The 26,568-nt window shown below is 46.3% G+C and overlaps 2 protein-coding genes across 2 annotated transcripts in view; one reads left to right on the top strand and one right to left on the bottom strand.

Annotated features, from left to right (window-relative positions):
* LOC125381543 (ephrin type-B receptor 1-A-like) overlaps window positions 1-21,350 on the bottom strand; it is a 43,866-nt gene extending 22,516 nt beyond the window's left edge. Inside the window, exon 1 of the mRNA XM_048398472.1 lies at window positions 21,104-21,350. Coding sequence (XP_048254429.1) covers window positions 21,104-21,179 — 76 coding nt within the window. The 5' untranslated portion in view covers window positions 21,180-21,350. The remainder of the gene's footprint in view (window positions 1-21,103) is intronic.
* Window positions 21,351-21,367: 17 nt separating this feature from the next.
* LOC125381439 (serine/arginine repetitive matrix protein 5-like) overlaps window positions 21,368-26,568 on the top strand; it is a 44,103-nt gene continuing 38,902 nt past the window's right edge. The window contains exons 1-2 of the mRNA XM_048397973.1: window positions 21,368-21,398; window positions 23,226-26,212. Coding sequence (XP_048253930.1) covers window positions 21,368-21,398; window positions 23,226-26,212 — 3,018 coding nt within the window. The remainder of the gene's footprint in view (window positions 21,399-23,225; window positions 26,213-26,568) is intronic.

Raw genomic sequence — 26,568 nt, 5'->3', positions numbered from 1 at the left:
CCTGGTCCATTCCATGAGACGAAGATGTGTTGCTTGCATCGCAACCAGAGGTGGACACAGACGCTATTGATTTTTAAATTGACATTTTGGCATGTTCATGTTTTTATGAAATCACGCATTTTCTGAAGTCAGTATGACAAATTAAACCATTTGAACACTTACAGGAGTCTTTTATCTGTTGCAAACCGAAATTGTTTCAGATTTGGTTAAAAGCATAACTTTGCATTAACTCTTATTCAATGTCACAAGAACTTTTGTTGTTCAGTATTTTATTGAATTCTCTGTCCCTTTTGACACTAATGTGATGGACAAGATTCAGGAATAACATGGCAAATGTGTGGACCTCGCTTTCGAAATGTCACGCTTGCATCCCAAATACCAAGTTGTCCGACGCCCCATGTTCTCGGTGCCTTAGGTTTGGTACCTCCAAATCTGTTGCCTGACATTGAGAGAGTATTAGGATTTGCTGCTTGCCAGGAATACAACCCCTTCTGACAATCTTGGTAATGCAGAAGACTGCAGTTTTGGGGAGTCTTCACATTCTAAAGTTCTGGGTGTATTCGACTAAGCAGTCCCATTCGCAGTCTGGGCTGCGTGTGGAGGGGACAGGGGCCCTGAGCTGTGCCAGTATCATCCAAACCCTATTTATTGTATTTATTTGATTTAATCGGTAAAATGATAATTATAATAATAATAATGATGATAAGAATAACAGTCACATTACCATATTATCTTACCGGTTACCCATTCCAAGATTCCCAAGATGATGATGATGATGATGATGATGATGATGATGATGATGATGATTATTATTATTATTATTATTATTAACCCCCCTACCCGTGCGTTTAATATGGCTGAGATATTGTTACAAGCGGCGTAAGACCCCACATTAACTCATTCATATACACATTTGCCAAAGCTAGGTGTTGCCTTAGTATGAATCAAAGACGCGCATATACGGAAGCTCTTCCCTGCCTGGGTAACAAAGACATTTATAGCCTTCCATCACGATACGCCATAGCTCCGTGTGTATTTATACAACGACCCACTTACCACCGTCGTTAAACTATTTGGTCAACGCCCATCCACTCCTGTTTCTCTCGTCATAAAAAAAAACAAATTAGGGAGCTCTCATTTTCCAGTACATCCCTGCTATCTAAAGCACTGTATCATTTCTCAATTATGGGAAAAGGTTTTCACTGCCCTCCAGACTGTTGTCCGACACTCCGACACTCTGTCTCAGCAGCTTGTCTCCTGCCTCATCCAACGCTACGTTTAATCCGCTCCTGTCGCGTCCTCGCACTATTCCTATGCGAAACAATTAGACTTAGTAGCTGACCGTGCTATATAGCGGCGGGACAAATCGATGACCGTGTTTATTAATGTTGTGGACGAAAGCGGTTTACTTGCAATGTATCAATGTACACACGAAATGGGATGCTGACTGCGTGTAATGATGACAAGATTCGTTTTAGACATGGGTGAGTGAGTGAGTTGTGTTTAACGCCGCTTTTAACAGTATTCCAGTTATATCGCGGCGTGTCAGCTTAATGTGGAAGGAAAGCCCGAAGTGATGCAGGTCTCAGACGTTTTAGACATGGAGGCTTGATTGTAAATGATATAAGTTTTAATTAATTGAACAAAAAAAATGTCGATTACATAAATGTTAATAAGGCAAAATGCCTTTAAAACTTCATTTCCGATTAGTGATTGTTGATTAAATAATCGAACAGTGTCAACAGATATTAGGTAATTCGTATACCTCACGTACAAACGTGAATTCCAGATGAATCTTTGTCCCTATATCTCGAACATGTGAAGCGGGAGGGACCATGTACAGTAAACCTCGTAAGTCGGGACCCTCTATTCTGGAAACTCCGCGTTGCAATAGATTACAATTACATACTTTTCAATACAATTTTACAGTTATCACTCAATCAAATCAATCTCAAGTAACAAACATTGAAAGAAGACTAATTGTTTGTTGTTTGAGACCGCACGCAATATTCCATCTGTGTGACGGCGGTCTAAATTTAATCGAGAACAGACCAGACAATCCAGTGACACTCATCCTTAGTAATCTTCTCGCAATTGGGATACGATTACATACACATCAGGGGGGCACGGGTGGCCCAGTCGTCTAAGGCGCCGCGATTCGCTGTGCAGAGTTGCGTCCCTTGGGCACGCCAGAAACCTATGATTGTGGGTTCGAATCCCGGTTCGCCCCGATTATGTTTCTAGGTTTGTCAGCACCATACCCGTGCTCGTGGGTTTCACCGAAGTGGTAATCGTCTGAGACCTGCATCACTTCGGGCTTTCCTCCCACATTAAGCTGACACGCCGTGTTATGACTGGAATACTGTTAAAAGCGGCGTTAAACCCAACTCACTCACTCACTCACATACACATCAACCTGACCACCTGATCCCGTTAGTCGCCTCTTACGACAAGCGTAGGCTACTGCAGACCAATTCTTATAATTACCCGGATCTTCATGGGGAGAAAGGAGCTTAAATGACTCGATAAACAAAATCAATTGATCGTGATTATTACATTATTACATATTACAAATTAATAACCAAAATACATTATGCGTATGTTTGTAGCATAGACAGATTTTTACCTCACCCCAAACCCACCCAAAGACCAGACCCACGACCATCGGTGATTAGTGAGTGCGTGAGTGAGTAGTATTTAACGTCACATCGGCAGTATTTCAGCCATATCGTGACGAAACAGTTATAATAATTATATCGAGATTGAATAAAAAGCTGTCAACGATGGACAGTACAATAACTAGAGTATCCAGGTTTCGATTTTAAAACTAATTTAGTTTCGAATATTTAAAAGAATACATTATCATTCAATAATACAATATACAAATGGCCTATAGATCACCAGCAATCAAAGTTAGGCCACCAAACTAGGGACCGTGGGGACTTACAATACGGCTGCTACCTGCACGATTCCCTAGCAGGATTTACATCATCCCTCCAGCTGCTGGCGATGATACAGATTTTAGCAGATAACACCTATATTTCAAAGTTTGCTCACGGACATATGAAAATATGATTATCTCTAACTTTGAGCATATGAAGTATGTATTTTGATAAATTATGAATACTTTTGTAAAAAAATAATAAATTGTAGTTCACTTGGAAATCTACTTAAGTATTCAGATAGATATCATTTTCGCAAAGTAATATAATGTGAACACACCATTACAACATGGTATTCATCTTTCAATTCATTAATACAGAACAGGTAAAATCGATTTTCCAACGCTAATTGAGAATATGCCGGAGAACCCTTTCAATCATTAAATTATGAGAACCCATTCTGAACCGAGTTAAGGCTATTCTATATTGAACCGCAAAAGAAACGTCACCATGGATAGATATATGAGAAACCTTATTTGTCCAAAGACTGTTAACATATTTTGAGACATATTAAAAAGATGAAACTAGGCAAAACTGATCATCAAGGTTGAAATTAAAGTGTCAAATGTTCTTAAAGTGAAACTCTACACCACTGCACGGTTCTGATGCCATTCTGCTGGAGGAAGTCTCTTCTTGCTCCCGAAGTGTGGGCGTTATCATGCTGATACTCGTGGTAGCGGCAACATGCCATATGAGGTATGGCGTGTGGTCTCAAGGCTTAATCAATGTACGAGCTGCTGTGACACTATTGCCTCTCCCTGGACCGATGTTCTGGAAGACCACTAGGCCGACCCTCTGTGCAAGACAGATTCCACCCCACACCATGATGCTCAGACCACCCCACGAGTCTCTCTCAACGACACAAGCATCCGAATAACGTTCCCGCGGCGTCTCCAGACTCTCTCCCTGTCATCTGCTGTTGAGATACAGTAACCGCTCTCGAAGACTCTTCTCCACTGCTGGTGGCGCCAATGCTGGTGATGTGTTGTCCACTGAATACGGTCCCGGGGATGACGTGGTGTCAGAATGGGTCCTCGGTGTGGCCTGTGACAGTGGAGGTGTCTGTTCGTCAATCGTCGACGCACGGTGTCCGCATCCATGTGTCGCTGGTGTGTCCCCATCGTCTGTCGAGCAGTTTCCGCAGCAGTAACAAAGCGATCTTGAAGATGCTGCCGCACAATCTGACGATCCTGATGTCTGGTGGTGACCCTTGGTCTTCCACTACGTGGTCGGTCATCTGTAGTGTTGGTGGTCTGGTAACGTTGCTGGAGCCTGTGTATGGTCCTTACGTGGACTTGAAATGCTTTGGCCACTTGCCGGACGGTTTGTCCAGCTTGCAATCGTCCAAGGGCTTGGTGTCGCTGATTTCTTGTCAATCTTGGCATATTGTAGCAATTCAATAACGAATGAATGTTGTCCGATCTGGTTGGGTTTTATAGGGCAAGAAATGGGCGAACGCATGTGCATTTCAGTTTGCACGGAACTCACGTGCATCGGGTTACCATAGCCTTTGACGTGATGCGTTTGGGCGATCGGTTTTATTGTCACCTGCTTTTGTTTTTTTTGTATCATCAAATTTCATTTTTCCGGACATGATATATTAAATTTTAGAAACTTTGACAAAAATTACCCAGATATTTAAATGACAACTTTTCATGCAATGTTACTTTGGGTGACGTTTCTTTTGCGATTCAGTATATATTTGGTGACATCAATCAATGTTGAATAATTTTCGATAGTAATGGAATGTTAAATATTCAAATAAAGCCTAGTTTCACTGAGCGACATCAACTGGTTTCGCCACATTTGAGTATGTATATCTATTGTCTTTTGCTTACATTAAAAAAAACTTTTTTATCGCATTGCCACACATACCTATAACCGTACTGAAACAATATTTCCCTAGTAATGGTAGCTCAAGTCCTATATGCTAGTTTATAAAGAGCATATATAATTATCTAACAAAGCTTCTACAACCAAATAGATATGCTTTTCTCCATTGCAACTGGGAATTGTTAACCAATATTTCACAATACGAATCTGCTAATAGTACATGATGGAAGAACACAGATTTCACCATGAACAAAAGCTGACGGCGTTGAACCTCTGACCCTGAATGTTTTTTTAATAAACTTCAGATGCACTCCTTCAACAGCTTGTGCTCACATTAACCCCCCAGACCTCACATCCATAATAGATTATTTGTATTGTTAATGTCTTGAACAGTTGATATTGGTGTACCGGAGATAAATAGAATTTGGAAATATGCATACGTTGCAGAGAATACAATGCTTTATTTGCCTGTTCTGATACGGTCTTCTTTGCCAGAGAGAAACTACCACCTGATGAAATACTAAGCCTAAAACTACTTAAAACTACTAACAGTTTCTAATTGTTTACCTTCATAAAACCAAGTCACAATTCCTAAATATTACCACTTTGGTCTTGTCAATATTAACATTAATGCCCTGCAATAATACTTCAGTTGTCTATTATTATAATCAAAAGCCTTGCGAAAATCTACGAATGCGCAATATAATTTAAGTCTACTATTTGTTTAAATAGTTCCTTTACTTCGATACGAATCGAACGCCTCCGTGGTCTAGTGGTATAGCGTCAACCTCGAGAGCGGAATATCCTGGGTTCGATCCCTGGCCGCGTCATACCAAAAGACGTTAAAAGATGGTACTTGTTGTTACCCTGTCTGGCGCTGGCTTAAACAAGGACTGGTCGGCTCGATGTCAGTATACTGTAGCATACTGTAGCACAATAAATCGGCATGAGTCCGGACTAGCATCCACAAACATACAGAGCGAGAGAGGGGGAGAGGTAGGGAGAGAGAGAGGGAGAGAGCGAGAGGGAGAGAGAGAGAGAGAGAGAGGGAGAGAGCGAGAGGGAGAGAGCGAGAGAGAGAGAGCGAGAGAGGGGGGGAGGTAGGTAGAGAGAGAGGGAGAGAGCGAGAGGGAGAGAGAGAGAGAGAGAGGGAGAGAGCGAGAGGGAGAGAGCGAGAGAGAGAGAGCGAGAGGGAGAGAGAGAGAGAGAGAGGGAGAGAGAGAGAGGGAGAGAGAGAGAGAGAGAGAGAGAGAGCGAGAGGGAGAGAGAGAGAGAGAGAGAGAGCGGGAGAGAGGGAGAGAGAGAGAGAGAGAGGGAGAGAGAGAGAGAGAGAGAGGGAGAGAGCGAGAGAGAGAGAGAGAGGGAGAGAGAGAGAGCGACAGGGAGAGAGAGAGAGAGAGAGAGCGAGAGAGAGAGAGAGAGAGAGAGAGAGAGAGCGAGAGAGATATATATATAGCATTGAACAATTTAGCCAAACATGAATATTACAGAATACAGCCTGAATGTGATTGTCTTCTCTCTCTCTGTCGTTCCGAAAATTCATTTGCAAGTTGTGTTTCGCGGAGTGTGACCAATACAAATGTTGGTTAATGCTTTCAATAACAATCAACCACATACATGTATTCCGATAGTAAAGAATTTTAAGTCAGTAGCAACAGCTGTTATGACACATTTAGCAATTTGTTCGAATATGGTAATTTTGCTAGCAATTACTCTATGTTATCTGTTTGGATCTGTTTATTTCAAATAACTTCTGGGGCCTGTGGTTGGGCATCTAAAATTTTAAAACCGTCTACAACTACATGTATAAAGACAGTCTGGACATATACAATATAGGCAGGTGTCTACGTAGGGCATATTGAAATAACAGAAATCAAATTTAAAACGTTGACCAGCGTTCATGGGCAAACGTTGGGAGTTCGAAATAGTGAGTGAGTTGAGTTTAACCCCGATTTCAACAGTCAGTATCAAGTTATATCACTGCGTGTCTGTTTCATGTGGTGGAAAGCTCGAAATAATGCAGGTCTTAGACCTCAAACAAACACGGGTATGGTGCTGTTAAACCAAGAATCGTGGCGAATTTGGGATTCAAACCCATTGTCATAGGTTTCCAGAGCGTGTAAGCATTCTTATAGAGTACCTTTGACTACTGGGTTATCCGTGCTCTCTATCAATTTAGAGTATGTGGGAACAAAAGAAATATCATTATTATACGGTGGCCCATAAGGGACATGGGATCTGTTTTTCAATATTTTTATATTTTAGTTACATTCATCGTAACCTTTTACAAATTAACACAATTGTCATACAAATATGTGATAAATCATGTATAAAAACAACCGAAAACATGGAAAATGTACTTTTAAGTAGCTATTGAATCGCTGAAATGAGAAGCGAAAATGTCAAAAACTAAAATGAATATTACAGGAAACTATTTCCACCGCGGTGATAATATTCCCACCGCGGTGGAAATAGTTTTCTGTATTTTCATTTTAGTTTTTGACATTTTCGCTTTTGTTTTTGACATTTTCGTTTCTGTTTTTGACATTTTCATTTTAGTTTTTGACATTTTCGTTTTTGTTTTTGACATTTTCATTTAAGTTTTTGACCTTTTCGTTTTCGTTTTTGACATTTTAATTTTAGTTTCGCTGCACTTTTCAGCGATTCAATATCTTCTTTAGACATGATTTATCACATATTTGTATGACAAATCGTGTTAATTTGCAAAAGGTTACGATGACAGTAAATGAAATATCAAAATATTGAAAAACAGACTCCATGTCCCTTATGGGCCACCGTATTATTAATAATTGACTACTATGTATTCGCACGTTGTACAAGCTCGGACGAACAGTTACGAATAATAAAGCAGAATTGTTTCCATATTGTAGTAGTAGAAGTAGTAGTAGTTGTAGAAGTAGTAGTAGTTTGTTTGTTGTTTAACGCCACACTCATCAATATTCCAGCTATATGACGCTGAAACTCTGCTGCCCAATTCTTTATGGTCATATGATTGGAAATCCTTCCCTAGTTTTCATTCATATCTTTATCGATTGCTTTTGATGTTAAGCCATTTTTCTGCGAAATACTTGGAACATTGCACGTTCCTCAAGACTTATCACCGCAAAACATTTGGTTCAATTGGCTCAAGTGTTTTGCTGATAAACCGCTATGACATCATATAATGTCAACACAAAAGTCAGGCTTGCTGACTTGGTTGACACACGTCATAATACCAATCGCTTAAACCGATGCTTATGATGTGAATCATTGAAATATCTGGTCAGAGCTCAAGTATTTACAGACCGCCGTCATAAAGCTGGAATATTACTGAGTGCGGCATTAAACAACACAGAAACACAGCAACAGATTTCACTATTGCGCAACTCCTTGTGTGGCTCAGAACTTATCCATCAAACCTCGTATATAATACATAATGACTGCAGTAATGTTTGTTTCAGCACAAACGGACGAATGAGTAGGCGGGCATTGGAATGTCACCTGCCTTCTTGTATTACGCTGCATTTACTGATGACATTTATTCAAATATCTTCCTGGTGAATGCATGCACAGGAAACTAACTATATTCATAAATAAATTAATAATAGCATTATGTTTCATATATTGGCAGAAGAGCGTAACGGCTGCATAAGGGATGGTGGGTGGCTTCTTGCGTGACATTGCTTGCATCCATGACACCGCTTGCATCCATGCTGACAAAACTATTTCCCTGGTGCATCCATCCATTCAAACTAGAAATCATTACTGAGAGAGTATTATGTGTTATTTACCGAAAACACAGACAGACAGACAGACAGACAGACAGACAGACAGACAGACAGGCAGACAAACAGACATACAGACATGTTCAATGTAACAAAATAGGATGAGTTGACTATAAATGCAGTTACTGTATATCATTTCTATTTCCGACCCAAAATTAAAGGATATTATCTTTAATTAATTAATATAAATGTAGGATAACGTGGTGCCGATTTTGTTCGTTTACAGTTTGATAAACACACCTAGAAAAAACTAGAAACATGATGGGGGAATCAGAGGTTCCTGACACGTTGAAGGGACATAACTCTGCACGGCGAATTGCAGCGCCTTCGACGACTAAGATCGAGCTATCTAAGATGCGTTATAATAGACGGTTCCTCTTTTAGTGAAATCATCCAGATTAACTCCCCGATTATTATTAACTCATGCACTTTGTAAACCTTTTAAATAGTACTCAGTGGCGAACGTCCGCTCTGAAGGGGTTCCGGATAAGCAGGGTGTTACTTTAATGACCTTAGCACTATAGTTGCCTTACGTACACTGACGAGTAAGAATGTGGTATCAAACAAACGTTTAACACTTTGGTGAAACCCACGAGCATGGGTGTGACGCTGGCATGTCTACAAACATACTCAGGGTTTCTGACACCCAATGGGAGGCAACTCCGCAAAGAAGCCCCACGCCTAGTTCGCCAATCGTTTCTACTTGTGTCACCAAGATGGCTGAAAACTGTCGTCAAGGCTTCTTTACACAATTTAATTCCATTATCTCACCTTGCATTAAGATACTCGTTTCTGAATGGGCACTTTTAGCTATCTACCCTGCTGGGAAATGCCGAAGCTGTCACCGACGTGAACATAGTAATGTGACGAATTACCCCGAAACTGAACACCTAGAGCAGTTTAGCTTACCTTAACCGAGCATATCTGATTGTAGGGGTACGGCTCGTTTTTGTTTGTGTTTGTGTGTGCGTGTGCGTGCGTGCGTGTGCGTGCGTGTGCGTGTGTGTGTGTGTGTGGTGATTGGATGGGTGTGGGTGTTAAGCTATGGTGGTGTGTGTGTGTGTGTGTGTGTGTGTGTGTGTGTGTGTGTGTGTGTGTGTGTGTGTGTGTGTGTGTGTGTGTGTGTGTGTGTGTGTGTGTGTGTGTGTGTGTGTGTGCGTGCGAGTGTGCGTGCGAGTGTGTGTGCGAGTGTGTGTGGTGTTTGGGTGGGTGTGGGTGTTAAGCTGTGGTGGTGGTAGTGTGCGTGCGAGTGTGTGTGTGTGTGTGTGTGTGCGTGCGTGCGTGCGTGCGTGCGTGCGTGCGTGCGTGCGTGCGTGCGTGCGTGCGTGCGCGAGTGTGGGGGAGGTCCAGTATCATGACATCCAGTATCTCCAGCGACCCATCGTGCTTCTTGTGAAAATAATTCTTGCCAGCATTTATTGGAACCAGTTTCCAATCAATATTTAATGCCAAGCGCTGGGATTCACGTCAGGGAACGCCCGTAATCACTTGAACCTAATTAGTCGACTCTTGGGGCACTCGGCCTATTCAACCTTGAATCTAGCATGGTTACAGACAGGTGCTACTGCGGGACAGTTGTACACTGGAATCACGTCAGTGCAAGACGCACAGGCTACTGGAGGTGTTGCCAAATCTCACGGGACAGTATTGAACAAATCTAGTGTTGGTATTACATTGACATTGACCGCCTCCGTGGTCTAGTGGTAGAGCGTCCGCCCGGAGAGCGGAAGGTCCGGGGTTCGATCCCCGGCCGCGTCATACCAAAAGACGTTAAAAGATGGTACTTGTTGTTACCCTGTCTGGCGCTCGGCATTAAGGGGCTAAAACAAGGACTGGTCGGCTCGGAGTCAGTATACTGTGTCTGAGTGGGGTATTCATGTTAAACTGCGGCATGGTATATCAGTGGGCTAGCACTATAAATCGGCATCAGTCCGGACTAGTACAAGCAGCCACACAAACACACACACGTACATGCACGTCGTTATATAAGTGCAATAATCTTGGACGCGACGTTAAACCCAATTTCACCTCACCTCACATTGACATTGACGGCTGTCGATCCGATAGACTATCTGAAATGTCTTACTAACACTGGTCTGGTGGTTAAGCGTTCGCTCGTCACGCCGAAGGCCCGTGTTCTATTCCCACATGGGTGCAATGTGTGAAGCCCATTTCTGGAATGACGTAAAACCATACTCACTCACTCATATGCTACATTTACACGGGGACGAAATGCAAAGTTTTTGCCCTCAAAACTTTCATTGCAATACAGAAATCGAAATATATTATTGAATTACATCTTTTCGTGACCGTTCTACGGGAATAGTTAACTGACTTCTCTTCCAACTGCTTCATGCTATTCGTTCTCATCATATGAGTGAGTGAGTGAGGTTTAACGCCGCTTTTAACATTATTCCAGTTATATCACGGCGTGTCAGCTTAATGTGGGAAGAAAGCCCGAAGTGATGCAGGTCTCACCACTTCGGTGAAACCCACGAGCACGGGTATGGTGCTGACAAACCTAGAAACATAATTGGGGCGAACCGGGATTCGAACCCACAAGCATAGGTTTCTGGCGTACCCAAGGGACACAACTCTGCACAGCGAATCGCGGCGCCTTAGACGACTGGGCCACCCGTGCCCCCTCTCATCATATGATATGACCCAGTCCTTGTGACCATCCAACCCGTGAAGATCCGGATTAGAAAAGTTCTTCAGCAACCCATGCTTGTCGTAAGAGGCCACCAACGGGGTCGGGTGATCAGGCTCGCTGACTTGGTTGATGCGTGTCATCGTATCCCAACTGCGTGTCTCGGTGCTCATGATGTAACCCACTTGATTGTCTGGTCCTGACTCGATTATTTACAGATCGTCGCCATAAAGGTGGAATATTGCTGAGTGCGACGTTAAACAAAAACAAAATAAACAAAGTTTGGTGAAACAGAGAGTGTTCTTATAACATTTGCTTATTCCAATGCATATATTTCCAAAAAGGCGTGACGCTTAAATTTTCCCAGTGAAATAGTACACGAGTTTGAGACACTGGCAACTATTGACACGGCAGATTATCTGCAACTTAAATAACTGCTAAGCTGGTATGAAAGGATGCTTCCGCTGTTGCTGAAAATGAGACCGCCAGCTCGATACAGTAACACCTATTGACACGGTGGCTGGTGAAATTAAGGATGCTCTATTTCATCAAGAACACTTCCTGTTCTCCCGCGCTCTCAATGAGCTTGTACAAACAGGTCAGCGCGGGGGTCAGAATGTCACAGACCGGCGTCAGCCAATCAATACACTGGGATATAGGTTGCCAGTGTATCGATAGAGGGCGCTATAGTTACCGTTAGAGACCGTCGCTAGGCGGCGCTGCGAAGTGTAATGGGCCAAGGGAATCGTTTGTTGTGGTCGCTATTGTATTGGTTCGGCTGGCGTCGCGGGACGTGAAACATCTCGTTTACAGGAACATCTGCTAACATTATCACATGTCCCTCTTTGTTATTTACTCGCGGTAATACAATGTGGGCGTCGAACATAAATGGCATGCGCAGTAGGCGTTTGTAATTACTGATGATTATGCAGCATAAGGGCTGGTGAGGAGAACAGAGCGAACTCGTAAGGGATATTGGTTAGATCGTTTTCCAAAGGAAATTTAAATTAGTATGGTTTGTTTTGATGTGGTGGCACCTCGTTAATCCGGACCCTGCTATACCGGAAACTCAGCATACCGAACACTGACTGTTAGAGCGTCAGCATATATACAACAGCACCCTCGCGTGGGGATTTCGGGATTGACTATGGCCCCAGCAACCTATGTTGGTCGTCAGAGGCGACCAAATTGATGTGGTGGACAGGTACGGTGACCTGGTTGATTGGTACGCGACGGCGTGGATCGTTGTTCACAATATCGATCACTGGATCGTCTGGTTTAGACGTGATTATTAACACACTGCCGTTATATAGCTGAAATATTTCTGATAGCCGCATCAAACAACAACAACAACAACAACAACAACAATAACATACACACACAGAGGAAATTTCTTCATATTTTCCATAATTCGTTTATTGTAAAATTTGTAAATCAGTACGAATTCACTTAGAAGTGTACTGTCCGGATTAAGGGGGTTTCACTGTATAATGCAATGAGGCGTATAGCTGCAATTCAAATTTAATATGCCCGATGCGGAGAAGGATATTGTGGTGGTGGGGCAGTTGTCGAACTGGAATTATTTTGGAAAATTGTATATATCGTCATGTCTTTTTATAAAACATAAATTACACTATGGACTTTGAATTGCTAAATGTCCCGAAAAATATTTTTTTCTATTTCTGTGTTACTTATATTATCTATATTTGGGTATATTTCTAACTTTACCCGAAACTATTCGAAAGCTTTTACTAACTCACCAATTGTTTGAGAATTGAACCGTAACGCCCTCCACGAGGAGACACTATTCTAACCATGCAGAGTGGTGCACACTTCTACCAACCCCGTGCATATTTGATGGGGAATGAAATACTGTGATCTGGCCGAAAGTAAACATTTTATGATTAACAAACCATTTGATATTCTGAGGAGGTTGATGAGGAGGGGGATTTGTCTTTAAGTTTCAAAAAGAAACGCTTGAAAAAAAATATTTGGATGGTACTCCTTTCCGATTTTGTTTGCTAAAACAATATTCTGCCCCTCGTGGACGTGACCGGTGGGTGACCGCACGTCTTTGTTGGCTAGAAGAGGTCCCATTAGTCTACTGCTCGGTACAAGAGATCACTAAGTCGAAGGGGGGGGGTCGGGCTGGATGACTGGGTTATCTTGTGTCATCGCACTGCCACGGAGTTGACTTTCTAGTATATTATATATAATGACGGGTTTGTCTCGGCCAAAGCTTGAATAGGGTTGACTCGGACGTGTGAGAGTGGTCGAGTGAGTGAATGGATAGGAGGGTGGTTGAGTGAGTGGTTGAGTGAGTGGTTGAGTGAGTGGTTGAGTGAGTGGTTGAGTGAGTGGTTGAGTGAGTGGTTGAGTGGTTGAGTGGTTGAGTGAGTGGTTGAGTGAGTGGTTGAGTGAGTGATTGAGTGGTTGAGTGAGTGGTTGAGTGGTTGAGTGAGTGGTTGAGTGAGTGGTTGAGTGATTGAGTGATTGAGTGATTGAGTGGTTGAGTGAGTGATTGAGTGAGTGAGTGGCTGAGTGGTTGAGTGAGTGAGTGAGTGAGTGAGTGAGTGAGTGAGTGGGTGAGTGAGTGAGTGAGTGGGTGAGTGAGTGAGTGAGTGAGTGAGTGAGTGAGTGAGTGAGTGAGTGGTTGAGTGAGTGAGTAGTTGAGTGGTTGAGTGAGTGGGTGGTCGAGTGAGTGAGTGAGTGAGTGAGTGAGTGAGTGAGTGAGTGAGTGAGTGAGTGAGTGAGTGACGCCTTAAGCAATATTCAAGCAAATATCACGGCGGGGAAAACAAAAAATGTGGATAACAAAGTATGGCAAAAAAAAAGACCTGTACTTGGTTCGCGGGACGGATGTACAACCAGTCCAGTTATGCTCTATCGATTACCGCTCGGTGTGCCATCATTGTCCACTAAACCTCAACATGATCATAGATTTACAAGATGTTGTGAGTGAAATGTGCAATAAAAGGCTTCATGTTTCGGATAAGGTGGATGCAGAAGGGGAGGCGTATTGATCAGCATGAATTGAATAACATCCCACGCATCACAAATGATGTCACAAAAGACTACAGCGGAGTGCGGATGCGCTGGATGAGTGCATGATAGAGGACGCTGTGTCTGAGGGTGATGGGAAATGTAGTTACTGTAGATGATAGGAGGGAGGATTGTGAAGATGTTAAGGGGACTGTTTGTTTTGAGTGATGAGGCATTTTATGAATACAGTGAGAAATATTGTGAGGTTTGTAAAGGTATTGTTTAGGTGGTATTGTCATGGCTGCCGAGGCCGAATTCGATTATTTACTCACAGGAGGAATAATACCGACAAGGGAGTAAGCCATATTCTGTCATTCACGCAATTCTCACTAAAACCTATCACTCACCAAGAGAGAATGAGTATTGTTTTACGCCGCTTTTAGCAATGTTCTCGCAATATCAGGACGGGGACGCCAGACATTTGGTTCGCATTGTAACAATGAGGTGAGGTGAAATGGGGTTTAACGTCGCGTCTAAGATTATTGCACTTATATAACGACGTGCATGTACGTGTGTGTCTTTGTGTGGCTGCTTGTACTAGTCCGGACTGATGCCGATTTATATAATTATATAGTGCTAGCCCACTGAGATACCATGCCGCAGTTTAACATGAATACCCCACTCAAACACAGTATACTGACTCCGAGCCGACCAGTCCTTGTTTTAGCCCCTTAATGCCGACAGGGTAACAACAAGTACCACCTTTTAACGTCTTTTGGTATGACGCGGCCGGGGATCGAACCCCGGACCTTCCGCTCTCCGGGCAGACGCTCTACCACTAGAACACGGAGGCGGTCCATTGTAACCATGAGGGAATAAAACGTGCGTCTTCGACGTGACGAGCGAACACTTTAACCACTAGGCTACCGCACACCTCATCCACAAAGATTGTACACATTGATTCAGTTTGTTCAGTTTGAGCCATAGAAAATGGTAGTTATGGACAGAACGCTCTAGCAGTATTACAGCGCATGTTGCATGTATAAGAGAAACACAATGGTGAGGTAAGGCGAAATGGGGCTTAACGTCGCGTTCAAGATTTTTGCACTTTATGGCGATGTGCACGCACTATACTCCGAGTCGACCATTCCTTGTGTTATTCCCTTCATACAGAGCCCCGGGCAGGGACACACCATAGTTAAATACGACCAGGGACGAGGTGTTCACAGGTCAAGGACGAGGTGTTCACAGGTCAAGGACGAGGTGTTCACAGGTCAAGGACCAAAGACGGGATTTCAACCCATATGACGACTCGGGGGTGACTAAAAAGACACAACAGCAAATTGTAGCTGTGGGAATCTGAACTGCTGGTCACGTGTGTCGCAAGTTCAATGCATGAGAATTGGCCCCGCTCCACAAAGCGATGTTAGCGCTAATACCAACGTAACTCCCATAGTAGACGGACTTAGTGATGAGATCGCTTTGTGGACGGAGGCCAATTTAAATGAATCGAATTGGAAGCAGGAGTGCGCCAGGGGGTAATGACGCCACGGCTTCTATTTGCTGGTGCTTTTAAAATCGAATTGGAAAGCCTTGTCAGGTTTTGTATGAATACGATGACACCTTAAAATTGGTAGTTGGACATGAAACCATGACATTTGTGTATTGATCACTGAAGTATCGATTGGTAAAAATGAATTTAGATGGTAACCAATGTTATTTGTGTTCTACCGTCACAACTGGCTGCCATTTCATAGCACTATGTGCGTTCATGTCTATTTTGGTGACATGTCATTACGGTATTGACTGTTTTCTTTGGAAACAATAACATGACAGGGAAAATAAAGTTTTAAGTAATGCAATGTGATCTTATATGTGTCTCTGACTATCAAGCAAACATAAGTGTTTACTGCAAATTTCTGGCTTAAAGGCATGGTTAAATGGGATTTGACGCCCAACTATTGGCATATGAATATTTTCTTTCAATTCAGCGCAAACTGTGACATGCGTTCATGTTGCATTCCTTTTATTTCTATTTATTCAATTGTATTAAAACTTGAAAGAAAACTTTTACTTTATTTGATATAGCAGTATAAATTTTATTTAGCACATGTTTTGTTTGCCATGGCGAAATAGATGTATAGATGCAGTTAACAATTTTTGCTGTCTCAGCTGAGTATAAGAAGAAAGGGATTTAGACCTACAATTTCCGAAAATATTTTAAATTGTCGATAGTTTGTATTATGTAGATGTGTTGGTATTATATAATATATGCGGCCTAGGAATCGGGGGCGCCACAACTGAGTGTGGAAGGTTGAGTACTTTTTCCGTCCAAGGATCTCGGGTTCGAATCCAGGACCCGCACTGGTTTTGTTTCTTGGTTTGTCAGCACCATACCCGTGGGTTAACGTCATTTAGAACCGACTCGCTCTGCCTTTGCGATTCTTCAATCTGGTAGTCCGATTTCACCGAAAACCGTCCGGATTAGTGAGGTTTCAATGTAATGAGTTTGACGACAATAGCCATTCCATTGAACCAGGATCCAATAGCCAATGTGCGAGGGCGGGTGAAATGGGGCCTAACGTCGCGTTCAAGATTAGTGCACTTACATGGCGACGTTTGTGTGTGTGTTTGGAGGGGGGGGGGGGGGGGAGGGGGGACTGGTCTAGTTTGTCTACATGTATGTGTAAGTATCTGTGTGCGTGCGTGCGTGTCTGTGAGTATATATATGTCTGTGTGTGTCCCCCTCTCTCTCTCTCTTTCTCTCTGTATGCGCATGTTTGTGCGTGCGTGTGTGTGCGCGTGCGTGTGTGTCTGTGCATGTGGGGTGTGTGTCATATTGTCGTTATGATCACCTGCACCACATCGTTGTCACATGATTTTGTTCTACTACTCCGGACTAATGCCGGCTTTATAGTGCTAGTCCACTGAGCTATGCTGCAGTTTAACATGGACATCCCGCTCAGACAGAGTATACTGCCATGGAGAAACTCTGGTAAAATATACACAGTTTCCTAGGAATCATGCATGAATGAGTTATGCATGATTCCTGACTGACGGGATGTCGATATCAGATTATAGAATCGATAATCATCAAACTGGGACCATATCACATGGCCTTGAACGTCATATTACCTTCATGCAGCTAGACCTCACGGGGTTTTTCTTTCTATATACCAATGAGCATTTTCATTTATCGTGAATAAAAATTTATTTTTGTTTATATATTGCATATACAAATAATGAATTTGTTAAAGTAAGACGAGTTGGAAGCCAGTGGATGACTGCTGAACACAGAGTATACTAGCAGAGTAAACAAGCTAACTGATGGAGATGATGGAAGCCACTGTATTAATTGGATGGACAAAGGGATTGAGCAATTAGGTGATGGTAAGCAGGCGGGATGTAATAGCCTTGGTCTCTGTTCATTGCTGGCTGGATCCTTTTGATGTGGATGGCTTCTAGGAGTTTCCTGATTTTGTAGTCTGATTGGTTGTTGGCCAGGATCTTGATGTTGTTCCACTGGATATCGTGATCGGGGTGGGTTTGGGTGTGGTCGGAGATGGCTGATTTTGAGTCATTTTTTGTGTTCTTTTATTCTAATGGGTAGGGGCCTGGATGTTTCTCCTACATGAGAGTCGCCACAGTCACATTGTATGTGATATACGGCTCCAGCTGGGTCTTCTTTCTTAGATGTAGGGGGCTTGCCATTGGCCCTGAGGATGTTCTGGATTGTCCTGCCTATCTGGAATACTGTATCAATGTTGGCGTGGTGTTTGAGCAGTCTGCGGATCTGGTGGCTGTTAGCTTGTTTACTCTGCTAGTATACTCTGTGTTCAGCAGTCATCCACTGGCTTCCAATTAGCTTAATCACCTCTCTGTGCCCATGAACTAGTCACTGTAACAACCTAGATGTCAATAAGTGTATATATAACTATGTTGTTTAGCCCTATCCATCACTTGCTTGATAAAGGTGTTAGGATCTACACCGAAACGTCGCACCAATTGTAATAAAGAAGTTGTTCATCCATAGAACTCGTCTTACTTTATCACTCCAACTTCTAAATGCCACTCAAAGAAATGAATTTGATCTTGACAAATATGTAAATATATGACAGCCGCATATATGAAAGCCGCGTTGGCGCACAGATGCTATATAACAGATATATGCCAAGCATTGTATACATAATTTAATAGCGGCTAAGCAATGAAGGGAAACGATCACGATCCCAACAATACAATATTATCGATTTTCCGTACAAAACACATTACTTATTCAAAAACTTGCTGACATATTCTAAACAGTCTTCAACGTCATATCACTGACTGGCTCATATTTATCGATGAAGATTGGAGGGGAAAAATCCATATCGCCATAACGAAGAACATTTCCTATTCTATCACACAAAATAAGGGCATATCTTGCAGAGCACATATACCAACATTATTACACCAACGGTGTAACTATTGACGATAAATTACTGGGAAACACAAAATGGCGGCCAGGGTTGTTTGTTTGTTTGTTTGTTAAACGCCGCACTAAGCAATATTCCAGCTATATGACGGCGGTCTGTAAATAATCGAGTCTGGACTAAATCACCCAGTGATTGATATCATGAGCATTGGTCCACGCAACTGGGATACGATGACATGCATCAACCAGGTCAGCGAGCCTGACCCCCCAATCCCGTTAGTCGCCTGTTACGACAAGCATGATCGCCTTTTAAGGTAAGAAGGGGTTGCTGAAGGCCTATTCTACCCGGATCTACACGGTGAATCCATTCAAACTAATGATTGATATTATGAGCAACGTTTGTCTGGGAACAATGACACGCTAGCTGCTAGCCTTATTCAATGTGTCTTCCACCGCTCGGGACCAATTGTTCAATCCCCATCTTACCTATTAAATCATTGATGAAGCTATTAGACGCTTTGTAACTGAGGTATATTTTTGTTACAACAGAATATACTTCGATCCCGTTAATCTTAATTAAGTCGTCGTTTAATACTCCAGATAAACGTATCGTTGATTCGAAGTGATGTACATCTTTGTATATGTAGACTTGTCCCGCAGTAATGACACAGGGGTCCAGATTAACCACGTCGCTGTTCACGTTTATAAAACTAATATAATATAAATAAAATCGAGTGCGTGAGTGAGTGAGTTGGGTTTAACGCCGCTTTTAACAATATTCCAGTGATATCACGGCGTGTCAGCTTAATGTGGGAGGAAAGCCCGAAGTGATGCAGGTCTCAGACGTTTACCACTTCGGTGAAACCCACGAGCACGGGTATGGTGCTGACAAACCTAGAAACATAATCGGGGCGAACCGGGATTCGAACCCACAATCATAGGTTTCTGGCGTGCCCAAGGGACGCAACTCTGCACAGCGAATCGCGGCGCCTTAGACGACTGAGCCACCCATGCCCCCTAAATAAAGTCGAGAAAGCCATTTTCCATAATCATAAGAAATAACTGCCAAAAGCAGAGTCAATTGTACGATAACGACCATAGCATGCGTTTATGAATCACTATCAAATAGTGATGACACCAGGTTTTCGCAAACAAGGTGAGTGTATCCTGCCCCGCGGGTGGCACCCGTCATGATAATACTCTATAATTCTTTATATGTTTACATCATAGAGTGAGTGAGTGTGGCTTTTCGCCATTTTGGAAATATTCCAGCAATAATACGGCGGGGGACACCAGAAATGGGCTTCACACATTGTACCCATGTGGGAATCGAGCCCGGGTCTTCGGCGTGACGAGCGAACGCTTTAATCACAAGGCTACCCAGCTGCCCCGGATTTTTTACAGACCGCCGTCATATAGTTGGAATATTCTGATCGCGGCGATAAAGAACAAAACACAAAACCAACTATATTGCTTGTCTGGCAAAGGTTGAAACATTGCCGATACAGCAGTGTCATCTGTTGATGGGGACATTGACCACAGACTGTCTGTCTGGCCTTATTTGATCAGTCTGCCATGGTTCAATATAATATTAATCCTTCGAGAAACATTTCTGGAGATGTTTCAAAATGACAGGGATATTGAGCACAAATAGATACACGCCACAGCGACATCAGTTAAGAAAGGAACAGAAAGCAGACTAAGCTATCACGACAGTGCATGATCTATTCCCAAGCCTAACAATCCGCATCCAACATGTCCACTATCCATGACAGAACACGTCTATCTCACCACGTTGGTTGTCAATAGAGATACTCATTGAAGCCGGTCGAAACTTTCATTTGCATATAAAGCACATCGATTTTCTATGTTTACACTTAACCCATCTCTCAACAGTGGTTTTCAGTGCGAGTTGAATAACACACACGCGCAATTCAGCAATCAATTTCATGGTGTTTAGCATATCTTCGTGCTTATTAAATTCGCATTATCTCCTTAAGGTGACAAATGCATCTTCTCTCCCCGTAACAGGAGCTATTAAGTGGACCTGTCACGACCTTACTAATAGCCTTAGCGTAAAGGTCAAGGTCATCAATAAACCAATCAGGAAATGGGTCCCATCTTGTTTGATCTGATAAGCTGACTTGTTGTTTGTGTACATATGAAATCAACGCAGGGCCAAAAGGTGTTCATTTTTTAAAGAATACACGTCAAACGCGTTGGTAAACCATCCCGTCATTTAGGTATTATTGACGTAAATAGCTTCCTGCATCTGTTGAATGTTGGCCAGCGAATGTCTTTCCACGCACAACTATTAAAATTGTCTTGTTACGAAATTTTCCATTGCACAGCGTTAGAGCTGTAAATTAATCTGATGTCAATCAAACGTTCACGTCAGTAATAGAGAATGACAACAAATGTCCACAATATTACCTCTTGTTTATCATATTTCAAATCAATGACATTGACTTCCTTTACAATAATGGCCGATTCTTACCTTCTCTCACGCATGTCACTGCTCCGACAATCAGAAAAAACACAAACACATTCCTCTCCATCGTTGCAGCCATCATCGTCTCAACCGCGGTATCCCCTGTTCATTACATACAGAAATATACCCCAGGTTCCAAGCAAGGAATAGACCAACAAGCTCGACGCACTGCTTCAACCACCTATTCTCCGTTGAGTCAGTACCGAACTGTGTGCGGAGCTTGGTTGCAGGCTACAAGCATCCCGATGCACGGATATCGATCGGAATACAATGAAGACCGTGGTGCCTGGAGCACTGAACGGTATAGATCTAATTCTGTAGTACGGTAGCGGGGAGGGACGACTGCAGGACGGAAGGGAAGACTCCCGAACGTGCTGTGCCACGGGGGTGTTTAGCGCGTCTTCACGAGAAGGATTACATCAAAGACAGTAGACGTTCTGCCTCGCCACATGTCTTACACCCGACCACAAGCTTGGCGAGATCCAGTCCCTTTGGTCACACATTATTTTCGGTTTCCGGATTAAACCAACAGGAGACGAAATCCATAATCAGAATGTGAACTCTTGTCCAACTTGACCGTCGGTCAAAAGAAACTATATACCCATGTTTTTGATGGTGGCAAAAATGAAACAAACAGGAAATGGTCATTCGATAGTGATGTGTTTGATATGGGCATCAGAGTAGTGATTTGGATTTGTTTGTTTGTTTGTTGTTTAACGCCGCACTTAGCAATATTCCAGCTATATGACGGCGGTCTGTAAATAATCGAGTCTGGACCAGACAATTCAGTGATTAATATCATGAGCATCGATCCACGCAATTGGGATCGATGACATGTATCAACCAAGTCAGCGAGCCTGACCACCCGATCCCGTTAGACAGGCATAGTCGCCTTTTACGGCAAGCATGGGTTGCTGAAGACCTATTCTACCCCGGAATCTTCACGGGTCGGTGATTTGGAACTTATGTTTGTAGTGTTTTGACGACTGTTTTCTGCCTAGTATACGTAACGTTTGGATGACGTTTATAGTTTTTTGGTTAAATCTTTTCAAGTGTTTCATTTGTCTGTCGGTTTATTTGTCCGGTGACAGAGCACGTGCTTAAATCACCTTCCCCTTTCGCGTTAAAGTGTGAGATTTTACAGGCCATTGCACTTCAGTCCAAATAAAATAAAGAAATAAATATTACGCTGCACAAATGTATTTTATTGTGACCGAGACGAGCTAACTGGTTATGAGAAAAGGAAGTTGAATGTAGTCGACATAATACCATTTTTATGGCACGATATACGATACCTACGCGATAAATCGCAAAGAACAATGAAAAACGAAGCGTGGTTCATTAAAGATAAAGATGTTTTATCATGACGTCATTTCTGGAGATTTGAACACGCGCTCGCAGCTTGATGACGTCGTAAGTTGGACGACGTTATATTTGAGAGGGAAGGAAGTGCCCATGGATGTAGCTTGTCTACGCAGATGAGCTGGCCGAACGATTGCATTCAATAATGGGAGAGATATGACAATCGGTATTGCGAGACAATGCCAAATGCCAAATGCAACGGCGTGTCACCTTGACTTGGGAGGTCACTCACTCACTCACTCACTCACTCACTCACTCACTCACTCACTCACTGTTCTGTATGTCAGGGAAGATATGAAATCGGGATTCCCCCTTTGCGGATAACTGGATCGACTTCAAACAATCGTCTAATCTCAGTCAAAAGAAAAAAAACCGATGATCAAGATTATTTTGGGGTGTAACAAACGGAGAAGCAAGTGTGCGGGTATTACGTGACAACCCTCTTTCATTTGTAGGAAGCAATTGTTGGGAGTCATTAATCATTCATTCATAAATTATTTATCAGCACTAGGGCTTAATGCTGCTTTGGAGACTGGCACCGAATAGGAGCATCGAGAAGAAGAGCCGTCCATTATAACATAGACGTTAAGATAAATATATAATAAAATTATATTGTAATAATGAAGAGAGCGACCATTAGATATATTCTGTATGACCTAACATAAATGTATTAAACCCTCAACTGCTCCCCTCCCCGCTCCCCTCCCCGCTGTCCTCCCCGATCCCCTTCCCGCTTGCTCACCTCCGTGCTCCCCTCCCCGCTCAGCTCCCCGCTCCCCTTCCCGCTCTCCCCACGTTCCCCTTTCCGCTCACCTTCCCGCTCCCCTAACCCGCTCCCCTCACCGCTCTCCTCCCCGATCCCCTCCTCGCTACCCTTCCCGCTCTCCTCCCGGTCCCCTTTCCGCTCTCCTCCCCGATCCCCTCAGTGCTACCCTCCCCGCTCCCAACCCCTTTTCGCTTCCCGCTCTCCTCCCGCTCCCCTCCCCGCTCTCCTCCCGCTCCCTTCCCCGCTCCCCTCCCGCTCCCCACCCTATCCCCTTCCCGCTCTCCTCCCCGCTCCCCTCCCCGCTCCCCTCCCGCTCCCCACCCTATCCCCTTCCCGCTCTCCTCCCCGATCCCCTCAGTGCTCCCCTCCTCGCTCCCCTCAGTGCTCCCCTCCTCGCTCCCCTTCCCGCTCCCCTCCCCGCTCCCCTCCCTGCTCCTCTCCCCGCTCCCCTTCCCGCTCCCCTCACCGCTCCCCTTCCCGCTCCCCTTCCCGCTCCCCTCCCCGCTCCCCTTCCCGCTCCCCTCACCGCTCCCCTCACCGCTCCTCTCCCCGCTCCCCTCCCCGCTCCCCTCCCCGCTCCCCTTCCCGCTCCCCTTCCCGCTCCCCTCCCCGCTCCCCTTCCCGCTCCCCTCCCCGCTCCTCTCCCCGCTCCCCTCCCCGCTCCCCGCTCCCCTTCCCGCTCCCCTCTCCGCTCCCCTCCCCGCTCCCCTTCCCGCTCCCCTCCCTGCTCCTCTCCCCGCTCCCCTTCCCGCTCCCCTCCCCGCTCCCCTTCCCGCTCCCCTCCCCGCTCCCCTCACCGCTCCCCTTCCCGCTCCCCTCACCGCTCCCATTCCCGCTCCCCTCACCGCTCCCCTTCCCGCTCCCCTTCCCGCTCCCCTCCCTGCTCCTCTCCCCGCTCCCCTTTCCGCTCCCCTCACCGCTCCCCTTCCCGCTCCCCTCACCGCTCCCATTCCCGCTCCCCTCCCCGCTCCCCTTCCCGCTCCCCTTCCCGCTCCCCTCACCGCTCCCCTTCCCGCTCCCCTCACCGCTCCCATTCCCGCTCCCCTCCCTGCTCCTCTCCCCGCTCCCCTTCCCGCTCCTCTCCCCGCTCCCCTCACCGCTCCCCTTCCCGCTCCCCTCACCGCTCCCATTCCCGCTCCCCTCACCGCTCCCCTTCCCGCTCCCCTCACCGCTCCCCTTCCCGCTCCCCTCACCGCTCCCCTCCCTGCTCCTCTCCCCGCTCCCCTTCCCGCTCCCCTCCCTGCTCCTCTCCCCGCTCCCCTTCCCGCTCCCCTCACCGCTCCTCTCCCCGCTCCCCTCCCTGCTCCTCTCCCCGCTCCCCTTCCCGCTCCCCTCACCGCTCCCCTTCCCGCTCCCCTCCCTGCTCCTCTCCCCGCTCCCCTCACCGCTCCCCTCACCGCTCCCCTTCCCGCTCCCCTCACCGCTCCCATTCCCGCTCCCCTCACCGCTCCCCTCCCTGCTCCTCTCCCCGCTCCCCTTCCCGCTCCCCTCACCGCTCCCCTTCCCGCTCCCCTCACCGCTCCCATTCCCGCTCCCCTCCCCGCTCCCCTTCCCGCTCCCCTTCCCGCTCCCCTCACCGCTCCCCTTCCCGCTCCCCTTCCCGCTCCCCTCACCGCTCCCCTTCCCGCTCCCATTCCCGCTCCCCTCCCTGCTCCTCTCCCCGCTCCCCTTCCCGCTCCTCTCCCCGCTCCCCTCACCGCTCCCCTTCCCGCTCCCCTCACCGCTCCCATTCCCGCTCCCCTCACCGCTCCCCTCACCGCTCCCCTCACCGCTCCCCTTCCCGCTCCCCTCACCGCTCCCATTCCCGCTCCCCTCACCGCTCCCCTCCCTGCTCCTCTCCCCGCTCCCCTTCCCGCTCCCCTCACCGCTCCCCTTCCCGCTCCCCTCACCGCTCCCATTCCCGCTCCCCTCCCCGCTCCCCTCACCGCTCCCCTCCCCGCTCCCCTCACCGCTCCCCTTCCCGCTCCCCTCACCGCTCCCCTTCCCGCTCCCCTTCCCGCTCCCCTCACCGCTCCCCTTCCCGCTCCCATTCCCGCTCCCCTCCCTGCTCCTCTCCCCGCTCCCCTTCCCGCTCCTCAACCCGCTCCCCTCACCGCTCCCCTTCCCGCTCCCCTCACCGCTCCCATTCCCGCTCCCCTCACCGCTCCCCTCACCGCTCCCCTCACCGCTCCCCTTCCCGCTCCCCTCACCGCTCCCCTTCCCGCTCCCCTCACCGCTCCCATTCCCGCTCCCCTCACCGCTCCCCTCACCGCTCCCCTCACCGCTCCCCTTCCCGCTCCCCTCACCGCTCCCATTCCCGCTCCCCTCACCGCTCCCCTCACCGCTCCCCTCACCGCTCCCATTCCCGCTCCCCTCCCTGCTCCTCTCCCCGCTCCCCTTCCCGCTCCTCTCACCGCTCCTCTCCCCGCTCCCCTTCCCGCTCCCCTCACCGCTCCCATTCCCGCTCCCCTCACCGCTCCCCTCCCTGCTCCTCTCCCCGCTCCCCTTCCCGCTCCCCTCACCGCTCCCCTTCCCGCTCCCCTTCCCGCTCCCCTCACCGCTCCCCTTCCCGCTCCCCTCTCCGCTCCCCTCCCCGCTCCCCTTCCCGCTCCCCTCCCTGCTCCTCTCCCCGCTCCCCTCACCGCTCCCCTCCCCGCTCCCCTTCCCGCTCCCCTCCCCGCTCCCCTTCCCGCTCCCCTCCCTGCTCCTCTCCCCGCTCCCCTCACCGCTCCCCTTCCCGCTCCCCTCACCGCTCCCCTTCCCGCTCCCCTTCCCGCTCCCCTCACCGCTCCCCTTCCCGCTCCCCTCTCCGCTCCCCTCCCCGCTCCCCTTCCCGCTCCCCTCCCTGCTCCTCTCCCCGCTCCCCTCACCGCTCCCCTCACCGCTCCCCTTCCCGCTCCCCTCACCGCTCCCATTCCCGCTCCCCTCACCGCTCCCCTTCCCGCTCCCCTCACCGCTCCCCTTCCCGCTCCCCTCACCGCTCCCCTTCCCAACTTGCCGTTGCATGTGTTTGTGTCGCTTTCCTTGACGTTGTGGTTTTCATATTTTGATTACTAGTATTCTTGAACTCTGGGAATGTGTCAGGTTTCGAAAATGAGCCTGAATGTGTGTACGTACACGATTCAATACAAACAAACTCCCACCTGTGACTGTTCACATAGAATACTCGGTGATTGACAGGTTAATTTGACATACACGTCAAAATAGTTTCCAACTAATTGACCAGTTGCTCCAATACGCCACCGCTGAAACATAAAACGCCAACGCCAGAGAATAAACAGTCTCGGCTATCCGCCGAAACAAATTCCACAAAGCCTAACCATGACCTTTAGAAATGCAACGTTGTCATACAGACATTCAGATG

This window comes from Haliotis rufescens, unplaced genomic scaffold (assembly GCF_023055435.1).
Source record: "Haliotis rufescens isolate VD_foot unplaced genomic scaffold, xgHalRufe1.0.p SCAF_18, whole genome shotgun sequence".
NCBI lineage: Eukaryota > Metazoa > Mollusca > Gastropoda > Lepetellida > Haliotidae > Haliotis > Haliotis rufescens.
Note: the sequence above shows the minus strand (reverse complement) of the source record. Positions and strands in the feature narration are given on the sequence as shown.